We start from the raw sequence: 12,329 nt of genomic DNA on the forward strand, positions 1-12,329 counted from the left end.
AACATTTTATCTGTGATACAGTCTCCACTTAAAAGCTGCTCCCTTCTCTCTTCCTCAATGATTATTTCTAAATGTCATCTGAAGTCAAGATGGTGGGATAGTAACCTGCAGGTACAAAGGTGTCATTCACGACTATGCACTAAGAGAGACTCTCTGCAGAAACCCCAGGAGAAGCAAGGTGGGTTGTGAACAGACTGAGATACAGATATACATGGAGCATTGATGGTAAGGGTTGGGGGATGGCTTTGATAACCTTCAGCAAACCTGTCCTGTGCGTACTGATGGGGTCAGTATGTAAGACTTTCCTCCTAATTCCTCCCTTCCCTCTCCACAATGAAGAAAATGACAGGCAAATAGGACCTGCACCAGGGACCACCTTTGGCAGCATGTCCTCTAATCAGCTGCAAATATTTCCTTCCCTCAGTGCTTGTTTGGAACTTCTGAGGCTGAAGTCTTCTTCAGGAGCAAAGTTGCATTTCCTAATCCCCCCTGAGGCCATATACAGAAAAAGAGGCTTCTGCATAAATCTTATCAGGCAAGATACTCCTTATGCAACACCTTCTCACACATTCTGAGCTTCTAACCCAGGGGATCACAGCCCTAGCTGCACACTAGAGACACCTGGGAAGCTTTCTTTCATTTAAAAAATGCCAGTGCCTGTGGATCTCATTCTGAAATTATGAATCAGTTGATTTAGGGTAGGCCTGAGTCTTCTGTTTTCTGTTTGTTTTTGAAGCTCTCTGGTGCATCTGGAATTTTAAAGCACTGCCACATAGGAACTTACTCTAAGTTTCCATTCCATGGTGAGAGGAGAGAGTCAGACTGCAGATAAGTGAATGTGAGGACAAAGAGATCAGGCAATGGAATTTCATCCTTAAATATCCTGAGTCCTTTGCCATTTTTAATTTGGAAGCATCTCTCATCAGTAGTCTTTCCCTTCTGTAAAGAGAAAATGGAGTCTTCAAGATATACCCACTTCAGAATATGACTCTTACTCTTTTAACTTTTAATAGCTCAAGATTCTCTTAGCAAAATATGACAATAGACTAGATATAATTAAATAGCAAGAACTCTTGGTAGCTTCCCAGTTTCTTGTTCTGTACGGAAGCTAGATGAAATAGCTAGTACTTATCTCACAGAGCCTCAATAATGAGAAGGATGGCATTTGTCATTCACATCTTTTTGTACACATTGTAAGACCCCCAAATCCTTGCTGAAAGAACTTGAAACTATTCATTTTGGAAGCATAAGGAAGACAAGTTTCTATTCAGCTACAATCACATTTCTTTGTGATAAGTCTTTCAGAGCTTGTGAGCATTTCAAGTTTCAAATGAATGACTTCATTTGTGACAATGCAAACGTTCTGTAGCAATTAGCTTATGGTGCTAGAGCCATACCCTGCTTCTGCTGTCTGTGGGGTCCAAAGCATGCCAAACTAGCTCATTGGTGTTTTCATTCTCTGTGAACTCTAGAAACTCATTTTGATGATAAATGGAATATTTTCAACATAGTGACCATAAAGCAGGTGGCTACACATTAACTTTTCTAAGAAAATAATTACATGCAGGTGGCAAGTTGGAGGAACTCTGTTGCATGCATAACTGCATCCCAGAAAGTTTTTGTGATGTATTTTCTAAGGATAAAGTTATGCATATATGACGAACAATGACTTAGCAAAACGGATATAGAACAGATAGGAAACAAGAAAAGTTGATATCCTAGTACATTTCAAAGCTGTTTCTTGGTTTCTTAAAGTTATTGACATATGTTTGAAAATAAATGTTTTAAAACACACACACATCATCTAGTTATGTAACAAAAAAAGCTATTTTCCATTCACTGTGTTAATGCTCAATACACAAAGATAAATAACACATGTATCCTGTATATAGGAGTACACAATCTAGGGAAGGAAATCAGCATGAAAATTAATCATTAAAACACATTGTAATAAAGTTAGGATAGCGTATGAAATTCATTATTGTAAAATTATTATTTAGGATGCCGTATACTACATCACAGGAATCTCTTTATTCAAAATTTGGAAAGGAATGTCACATAAGACTTAGGAATACTATGTCCTTCTAAACAACTGCCTTGAGTGCATCTTACATACTCTGAATAGTATAATTGGTTTCTCTCTCCTGTTGAATTAGCAGCTTAAAAGCTGAAAGCTAATTTGCAACAAAACTCTAGTAAACAAATAGGAACCTATCTTATCAATTCTGTTGATCTCCCACCTAGATTCAACTAACTTCACCCTAATTTTTTTACTTTTGTTGTTGTTTTCCTAAAATCCTCTTAATGATGAAGTGGCATATAAGAAAATAAGTGAATAGTGACTATAGTCAATAATAACTTAATTGTATATTTTTAGGAGATCAAGACCATCCTGGCTCACATAGTGAAACCCCGTCTCTACTAAAAATACAAAAAAAAAATTAGCCGGGCGTGGTGGCAGGCCCCTGTAGTCCCAGCTACTCAGGAGGCTGAGGCAGGAGATTGGGGTGAACCCGGGAGGCGGAGCTTGCAGTGAGTTGAGATTGCGCCACTGCACTCCAGCCTGGCTGACAGAGCATGACTCCGTCTCAAGAAAAAAAAAAAAGAAAAAAAGAATGTAATTGGATTATTTGTTACTTAAAGGATAAATGCTTCGGTGGATGGATTTTTTTTTAAGTGAATAAACTGCAATGAGAGAAGTCTGTTCAAAGTTTTCTGAGAACCCAAGGGGGAAGAATATCATACAGGCAGGGAATGTGGCTGGGAGGGCTGAGGGAAGGAGACACAGGAGAGAGAGGAAAAACATCCTCAGAATAACGGCAGTAACCACTGCAACACTACAATAATAGTAATAAGAAATAACTGTACCTCAAAAAAATAAGCACCATACCTTCATTATTGGGTTCTCCCTGGGTATCTAAGGGAGATACAAACATTTTAAACATTTCTCTTATCCTCACAGCAACCCATGATGTAGCTATTAATGTCCCCATTTTACAGATAAAGATATTGAAGCTTAGAGAGTTAGAAATGTGCCCAAGATGCCACCTGAAATCCAGGTTGTCTTGCTTCAAATGCTGCACTATTTATATGCTGAATCTCGTGGAAAGATTAGAGGTCTGATAGAGGGTCACTGATCAAAGTAGCTCCAAGTACGTTCAAAGTAGAAGGCACATGTGGTGATGCGGCCAAAGGTGAAGCTACAGAAATGAGTGAGGGCAAGATCAGGAACAGTACATGTTTAAGTAATAGGAAGGCTTCAAAGGATTTTAGTAAGGAAGTTACATAATAATGGAGAAACAAGAAAACAGGCATCAAACTCTGGTTCTTCCAAAACAGGGTGGTAGTGTTAGAGTTTAGAGTGTTAGAGTTTGTAGCTCACATGCTTTACAGGCACAGATATTATTAGTTCACTGTGCACCACAGTCATGATACACAAGGCCTTGGTGTACAAGAGCATTACAATAGCATTTTACTTCCATTGGAAAATAATTTTACATAGATGGTTGTACTTTGAACCCCTTACAAATGAGTTTCATTAACAAAGAGCATTGATAGAAGCACTCCCTTCCTAAACAGCACCAAAGGCAGTTAGAGCAAGGTCCCAGAGCTTCTAAAGTTTCCCCAATAAAGCCTTTCTTAGGGATGAAAAATGATAACAGTGATGGTGGTGATTAAGATGATGACGGTGATACAAGCTGCTGCTAATTATTGAGCATGCCTGTACTCAAAACCATATGCTAATATTCATTATTTTCTTAATCCTCACAACCACCCCAGGAAGGAGGCATTATGCTGGTATTACAGATTAAGACACTAAGACTCAGGTTCAATAACTCACCCAAGGTCACACTGCTAGTCAAGTGGTAGAACTGGAATTTGAATACAGGACTGATTGACTCCAGAGCCTGTGGGGCAGGCAGCTACTTTACTCTGTCTCCCATGAGAAAAGAATTAGATCTTACAGTTGACTTACCTTGTTTCTGGGAACTGCTTTGAAATGATCTGATTCATAGTATTGGAAAACTGGTTGTTGAGATGTTGCTGCTTTTATCTCCTTTCTTTTCTGAAGCTGTAAGTGGTTTGTGTTGGGGACGTGCAGGGTGTACACACATAAGTATGTGTGCACATGCCAATGTGAAATCGTACATCAAAAAGAAAAAAGTGTGCAGAGATTCAGTTTAGAAATAAACACGGCCAAGTCCAGCCTTCCCACTTACGAGACATGCGATTTAGAGCAAATAATCTGATCTCTCCATGTGTCAGTCTCATTGCCTTTAAAAGGGGAATAATTAGAATGCAAGTCTGTGTTGTTATGAAGCTTCATTGAGGAAAATTATATATAGTAACTGGCCAAGAGTTAAGTACTCAGTATTTGTCAGTTTTTCCTCCATCCCTTCTCTCCTCTTCATGCTTGCCTGCCATAATTCTATTTCAGTTTGCACGAAGAACCAAAATCAATGTGTATGCCAGCCCTTTCATGGGATGTTTATATCCTAGAGAAAGAGCAATGTAGGCCCACCACTAAAAGCAGGATTGTTGGTTCCTACTCTCCCCACAGAAAAGGAACTCTAAATTTCAAACAGCCTGCTATATAGGAATTCACAGTGTGCTTGGACTATAAGTTCTCAGTTTGGCTGGGCCACAGTTGCTTCAAGCCACTCTGCATCTGATACCTACAAGTTTGCCCTCTCACCATGTAGAATATGAATTCTCTACTTTTGATTGATTTCAGCATCAACTGTCCTACATATGCATTCTGTAACTTCTGCAAAGATCTTGAGAGTCTTTCTCCTGAATCCCAGTCTCTCAATCCAGGACTAACTCTAAAAAGTGCAGACTCTAGTTGCTATACTCTATCAAAGAATTTACCTCACATTCATCCTGTTTGATATGGGGACCCTGCAAAGTTCAGGTGATGCTCTTTTCTTCAACACCATTCAGTATAAATTTCATTTCTTGACCACTTATTTTATTGCATATTAAACTCATCTCAAATGAACACAGTAGACCAGAAAGCAAGTGCACATTCTAGTTCTTTTAGCTGAATCATGCATGATGTAAATAGAACAACATATGATAGATCCTTTGAGAACTCAGCACTTGTCACAGAAATGTGTGTTGTACACAGGCCAGCCCAGTCAGGAGCCTGACAGCGTGCTGGATGAGGCACTTGACTGTAATCAGATAAGGTGGCCCTTAATCACCTGCTCTCTATAGAGTCATACATACGGTCTTTTAAATGACCTTGCCCCACTGTTATCCTAATTTGAAATTTTCTTTTTTAGCCACATAAATAGAAGAACACAGTTTGAAAATCCTGTCCTGGAAGCAAAAAGGAAGCTACAGCAACATAACATGCCCCACACAGAACTTGGAACAAAGCCCCTGCAGGCCCCAGGTTTCCGAGGTATGATACCTGTCAGCATGTGGTGTTTCAAAGGGAAAATTGTCTGTCAAACTGCCTGCTCTTCCAAATATGTCTGTAGCTTGGACCATCTTGAAAATTTGATTTGCTTTCTCCAGATCCTCCTATTAGCTTTAGCTGGATGTTTGCATTCTCTCTAAACTAATGCCTTTAGCAACCGCAGATGAAGTTAAAGCCTCAGGCAGTACCTCATAGGAATGTCCAGCATGTCACCAGGTGGAGGAGATTAATGGATTTTTATAGTGGCCTTGTAAACTGCAGAGATTCTTAGAGACTCATAAGTTTGTCCTTAAAAGACCAAGCACAAGAATGAGGCTTGTTCTCCTTTGTGACAGTAGACAACTCCTCATGGACATTACCTAGGCCCAAATCCATCTGCCCCCGTGCAGCCCCGGAGAGGTCGCACAGCCTGAATGACTTGTCTTACTATCAGCGCGACCCATCAGGGAGGCCCTGGCTGTTTGGTATGTCCCAGGGCTGCTTGTGGGACCTGACTACACCTGGGAGCCACGTAGTGGGATGAGTTGCTGCACGAACTTTTCACAGCTAGTGAGCTTCTAAGTAAAAGCACAGAAGAGCCTTTAGAGTCGGGAGCTCTAGGCTTGCCTGCTGATAATTTTCACTCCACATAATGCAGCATAATTAAATGAATGTAAAGGTCTCCTGATGAACTTCTCTCCAACTATAAACATTAATTTGATAAAGTAAACATAGGAGAAAGGATTATATGTGGTTTTTATTTATGTTTTAAAGAAGCTCTGTTTTTAGTAAAGATACATGTGATATGTAAGTGGACAGAAAAAGCAGAAGTCTACTAGAATGACTCATTATTTTAGAGTTTATTACATGTCACCCAGAATGTAACAACAAAGATATCATGCAGAATACTTAACAGAGTTACCATGTACAATTTGGCTCTTACAAATATTAAATCAGATCACCTAAATATAACACATTTTAAAAGAATAATATAAAATATTTATCTGTGATGGAATTTAAAGCAGATATTCTGTTTTCTAGTATGACTATTATTTTTTAAAACACTTATTATACTTAGGAATATATTTATTACAGATCATAGCTGGAAAAGCATATTATGTAACAAATTAGCAGGTAAATCAATGCAGTGCCTATTTAGATTATTCAAGCATATGATTTGAATCTATCAACATATTGTTACAAAATGTGTTACCTTTACATTCATAATTATATCTAAAAACATTGGCTTGCCTTTTGCTCACATTTTAGACTATACTAAACACTATCGGAGCCAACAGCAATTTATTTACCTGGTTATCTTCATAGTATCTCACAACAGAGCGGTGTAAACAAAAGTCAGTCCCACATACAGGTACTGTTTCTAAACAATCTGGACCTTTGAGTGTGTGATCACATTCCACTGTTTCTCTGTTTGTGATGCTGCACATGCTGAAATGTGCTGTTATTCACTTAAAAAAATCACAAGTCCTTTTCATGTTTCTACGCTTATTTCTTCAAGGCTTAGTTTAGGATCAGCCACTGACACATACCTCCTACCTGGAATCTTTTCTAACAACAAGAGGAACGGATCCAGATGTTGTCTGGATGATTTGGGCTCCTTGTCCTCTTTTCTCAGAAGGTTCTGGCAGCCTGTTGACACAGCCTTTTCTAAGCCCAAGAAGGCTAAATTAATGAGTGGAAACTGATTTGACAAAAACTCTGTCTCCAAACCAAACAGCTTTTTCATCTTCCCCTGGATGTTTGGGACTGCTCTTCATGTGTGGGAAGTTCTAACAGTTTTGCTCCTCTTGTAGTCACCACCTGCTTGCATTTGCTGTGTAAGACCCCCACATTTACCTCTGGGATTGTCGCTGCTCAGCGGCTGGCTTTCTCTTGTCTGAGAACTTGCCTTGAACATGCCTTTTTCTTTTTTAACTTATATTGGCCGATGTAGAAAAACCACTCTTCACCCGGGATGCATCCCAGTTGAAGGGAACATTCCTCAGCACCACCCTAAAAAAGAGCAACATGGGTTTTGGATTTACCATCATTGGTGGAGACGAGCCTGATGAGTTTCTGCAGGTGAAAAGTGTGATTCCGGATGGGCCCGCAGCACAGGATGGAAAAATGGAAACAGGTAAGACCCTTCATGGTTTAGAAAATTGTTTTACAACATCTTTTTTTCTAAAGGCAAATATAAGGAGCTTCTTCTGTGTTTTTATTCGAAAGACAAAGGTCACTTCACTTTAGGAAAAGCATAAAGCATAAATTGTGTTTCCCCTAAGTTTAAAAATATCAAGTTGAATTAATTTAGAAACAATTTCGAATATAATTTTTGCCTTCTTTTTTAGACTACCCCTTCTGTTTGCTGGATTCAATGGTCTCTTGAGATTGACACTTTTCTAATTTATCTCTAGAGTTTGTTCTTAGGGGTGTGATTAACATTTCACACTTTTCTGACTTATATTCAGCTACAGTATTTTAAAATCTGTGTTAATCTTATAATATTCTCATGCTGTATAACCCAGGTTAGTTATTGAAATATACATGCCCATCTCATACAGAAAATTTTAAACTGGACTAAGTCTGTCCCCATAGAATGTTTTAATATGTGAGTCTTTTCTAGTCCTTAAAAATTACTTTTCATATATAATTACTCAGATATCTACTCAAGTCACAACTGAAATTTATTTCATGTGGAAATACAGAGGCAAATTGCTAAGGGCAGGAACATATAAAATATGAAAATTACAGACGGTAAATGAAAAAGTAATGAACAAGGTTTGGCTTCACAGTCTGATTTTAAATTTTCTTGCTTGGCCCATGATCTTGGGTAAGTCCCACAGCTTATAAATATTAATTTCCTTATCTAGAAAACAATGAAGAAATTAAATTTGACCTATGTATTTTAAGTGCTAGTTCAAGATTTGTATAGTGTAATTTTTTTTAATTATACTTTAAGTTCTGGGGTAGATGTGCAGAACGTGCAGTTTTGTTACATAGGTATACACGAGACATGGTGGTTTGCTGCACACATCAACCCGTCATCTACATTAGGTATTTCTCCTAATGCTATTCCTCCTTTAGCCCCCCACCCATGGACCGGCCCCCCCAGTGTGTGATGTTCCCCTCCCTGTGTCCATGTGTTCTTATTGTTCAACTCCCACTTATGAGTGAGAACATGCGGTGTTTGGTTTTCTGTTTTTGTGTTAGTTTGCTGAGAATGATGGTTTCCAGCTTCATCCATGTCCCTGCAAAGGACAGGAACTCATCCTTTTTTATGGCTGCATAGTATTTCATGGTGTATGTATGCCACATTTTCGTTATCCAGTCTGTCATTGATGGGCATTTGGGTTAGTTCCAAGTCTTTGCTGTTGTGAACAGTGCCACAATAAACATATGTGTACATGTGTCTTTATAGTAGAATGATTTATAATCCTTTGGGTATATACCCAGTAATGGGATGGCTGGGTCAAATGGTAGTTCTGGTTCTAGATCCTTGAGGAATCAACTCACTGTCTTCCACAATGGCTGAACCAATTTACACTCCCAACAGTGTAAAAGTGTTCATGTTTCTCCACATCGTCTCCAGTATCTGTTGTTTCCTGACTTTTTAATGATCACCATAAACTGGCATGAGATGGTATCTCATTGTGGTTTTGAGTTGCATTTCTCTAATGACCAGTGATGATGAGCTTTTTCTCATATGTTTGTTGGCTGCACAAATGTCTTCTTTTGAGAAGTATCTGTTCATATGCTTCGCTCACTTTTTCATGGGGTTGTTTTATTCTTGCAAATTTGTTTAAATTCTTCGCAGATTCTGGATATTAACCCTTTGTCAGATGGATAGATTGCAAAAACTTTCTTCCATTCTGTAGGTTTCCTGTTCACTCTGATGGTAGTTTCTTTTGCTGTGCAGAAGCTCTTTGTTTAATTAGATCCCACTTGTCAATTTGGGCTTTTGTTGCCATTGCTTTTGGTGTTTTAGTCATGAAGTCCTTGCCCATGCCCATGTCCTGAATGGTATTGCCTAGGTTTTCTTCTAGGGTTTTTATGGTTTTAGGTCTAACATTTAAGTCTTTAATCCATCTTGAGTTAATTTTTATATAAGGTGTAAGGAAGGGGTCCAGTTTGAGTTTTCTGCATATGGCTAGCCAGTTTTCCCAACACCATTTCTTAAATAGGGAATTCTTTCCCCATTGCTTGTTTTTGTCAGGTTTGTCAAAGATCAGATGGTTGTAGATGTGTGGTGTTTATTTCTGAGGCCTCTGTTCTGTTCCATTGTCCTGTATATCTGTTTTGGTACCAGTACCATGCCATTTTGGGTTACTGTACCCTTATAGTATAGTTGGAAGTCAGGTAGTGTGATGCCTCCAGCTTTGTTCTTTTTGCTTAGGATTGGATTGCCTTGGCAATGTGGTTCCATATAAAATTTATGGGTTCCATATAAAATTTATGGTGGTTTTTTCCAATTCTGTGAAGAAAGTCAATGGTAGCTTCATGGGGATAGCATTGAATCTATAAATTACTTTGGGCAGTATGGCCTTTTTCACGATATTGATTCTTCCTATCCATGAGCATGGAATGTTTTCCATTTGTTTGTGTCTCTCTTATTTCCTTGAGCAGTGGTTTATAGTTCTCCCTGAAGAGGTCCTTCCCATCCCTTGTAAGTTGTATTCGTAGGTATTTCATTCTCTTTGTAGCAGTTGTGAATGGGAGTTCACTCATGGTTTGGCTCTCTGTTTGTCTGTTATTGGTTTATAGAAATGCTTGTGATTTTTGCACATTGATTTTGGATCTTGAGACTTTGCTGAAGTTGCTTATTATCAGCATAAGGAGTTTTGGGGTTGAGACAATGGGGTTTTCTAATATATAATCATGTCATCTGCCAAAAGAGACTATTTGACTTCCTCTTTTTCTATTTGAATACCTTTGTTTCTTTCTCTTGCCTGATTGCCCTGGCCAGAAGTTCCAATACTATGTTGAATAGGAGTGGTGAGAGAGGGTATCCTTGTCTTGTGCCAGTTTTCAAAAGGAATGCTTCCTTTTTTTGCCCATTCAGTATGATATTGGCTGTGTGTTTGTCATAAATAGCTCCTATTATTTTGAGATATGTTCCATGTTTATGGAGAGTTTTTAGCATGAAGGGGTGTTGAATTTTCTCGAAGGCCTTTTCTGCATCTTTTGAGATAATCATGTGGTTTTTGTCATTGGTTCTGCTTATGTGATGGATTATGTTTATTGATTTGCATATGTTGAACCAGCCTTGCATCCCGGGAATGAAGCCGGCTTGATCATGGTGGATAAGCTTTTTGATGTGCTGCTGGATTCGGTTTGCCAGTATTTCTTTGAGGATTTTCACAGCAATGTTCATCAGGGATATTGGCCTGAAATTTTCTTTTTTTTTGTTGTGTCTCTGCCGGGTTTTGGTGTCAGAATGATGCTGGCATCATAAAATGAATTAGGGAGGATTCCCTCATTTTCTATTGTTTGGAATAGTTTCAGAAGGAATGATACCAGCTCCTCTTTGTACCTCTGGTGTAATTCGACTGTGAATCCTTCTGGTCCTGGACTTTTTTTTGGTTGGTAGGCTATTAATTACTGCCTCAATTTCAGAACTTTTTATTGGTATAGTTTAATTTTTAAATGCCTTAGATTACTATTATAAAGTACGATAACTTTATCTTTAAAGGAATATACTCTTTCACCATTGTCATGTTTTTCACATTTATTTAGTTTATGATATCAACTTTCCAAACTCAATCAATTCTAGTAGATACAAAAATTAAAGAATTCCTTTGGAGAAAAAGTTCTGCCTTTTTTATGACCAGTACACTGATGAATTGTTCTTCCATGGGTTTTAAAGTGGTTTGTGTATAGAAAAAAAAAAAAAAAACTGAGGTATTCATCTGACATTTTTAATTTTAAATATCACCAATGCTATATTACCATTTATCGTATAGTTCCTGTATAAATAACTTTTTAAGGTACCCTTATAAGTATATTTGTCACTGCCACTCATTTGTGAGTAATGCATATTATATCTCCTTAAAAGTTGAGATGAAGTTTCAAAACTAACTCACCACGTTTCCAAACACTACTGTTATAAAAGTCATGTGTACATAATTTTCTACAAGAGTGAGTGAGAAGGTCTCCAACTCTGCCATTCATTTGGTGATATTTTTCTTAGCATCCACATCTTCATGTTGCCAAAACCTCACAAACATCGAATGTTTCAATAAAAATTACCCTGTTGCTTACAATTAGAATAAAAGAAAATTATGGGACTAATTCCATCTTGGGAGAGGGGAAAGACTCCCCAATGCTTTTGAACTTCAGTGAAGTATTTCACAAATCCATTTCTTTTTAGAATAAAAATGTAGTTATTTTTCTTTCTACTATTTCATGTTTCAAAACTAGAAAGGACTTATTTCAGTGTAAACTTAAAAGACAAAATAAAAATATTTGCATAGAAAATATTTTTTCTTTTTTACTCATTTTGCTAGTTTGCCACACCCACACAGTCTAAGTTAGCTTTATTCAACCACAAAGTCAAAGCTTTATTTAGAATTTAACAGACTGTCTTCATTTAAGATAAACACAAAGCAGGTCCTAGGGGAGATAAAAGAACCAAAGATTTAATTCTATTCACCATCTCCTATTTAGTCCCCTATGCATTTAACTTGCTGAACAACTCTCTTTCATAGTCATTGCAATGCACCAGGGCTATAAAGATGGGAAGAACACAGACCTGTTTCTCAAGGCGTTCATATCTAGGAGGGGCCACATGCCCATAAACAAGTAATTGTAGCAAAATATAATAGGTCTGTAATAACCACAATATTGGCACAAAGTCAGGAGAGTAGGAGAAGTGAGCAACAGAAGTTTATTTGTTTGTTTGTTTGTTTGTTTTCTCAAGAGA

At 37.9% G+C, this 12,329-nt stretch overlaps 1 protein-coding gene across 1 annotated transcript in view; it reads left to right on the forward strand.

Moving 5' to 3' along the window:
* Positions 1-12,329, forward strand: part of MAGI2 (membrane associated guanylate kinase, WW and PDZ domain containing 2) — a 1,516,313-nt gene that overhangs the window by 1,161,991 nt on the left and 341,993 nt on the right. The window contains exons 8-9 of the mRNA XM_026448702.1: positions 5,289-5,410; positions 7,362-7,544. Coding sequence (XP_026304487.1) covers positions 5,289-5,410; positions 7,362-7,544 — 305 coding nt within the window. The remainder of the gene's footprint in view (positions 1-5,288; positions 5,411-7,361; positions 7,545-12,329) is intronic.

Source organism: Piliocolobus tephrosceles, chromosome 8, assembly GCF_002776525.5.
Source record: "Piliocolobus tephrosceles isolate RC106 chromosome 8, ASM277652v3, whole genome shotgun sequence".
Classification (NCBI taxonomy): Eukaryota; Metazoa; Chordata; class Mammalia; order Primates; family Cercopithecidae; genus Piliocolobus; species Piliocolobus tephrosceles.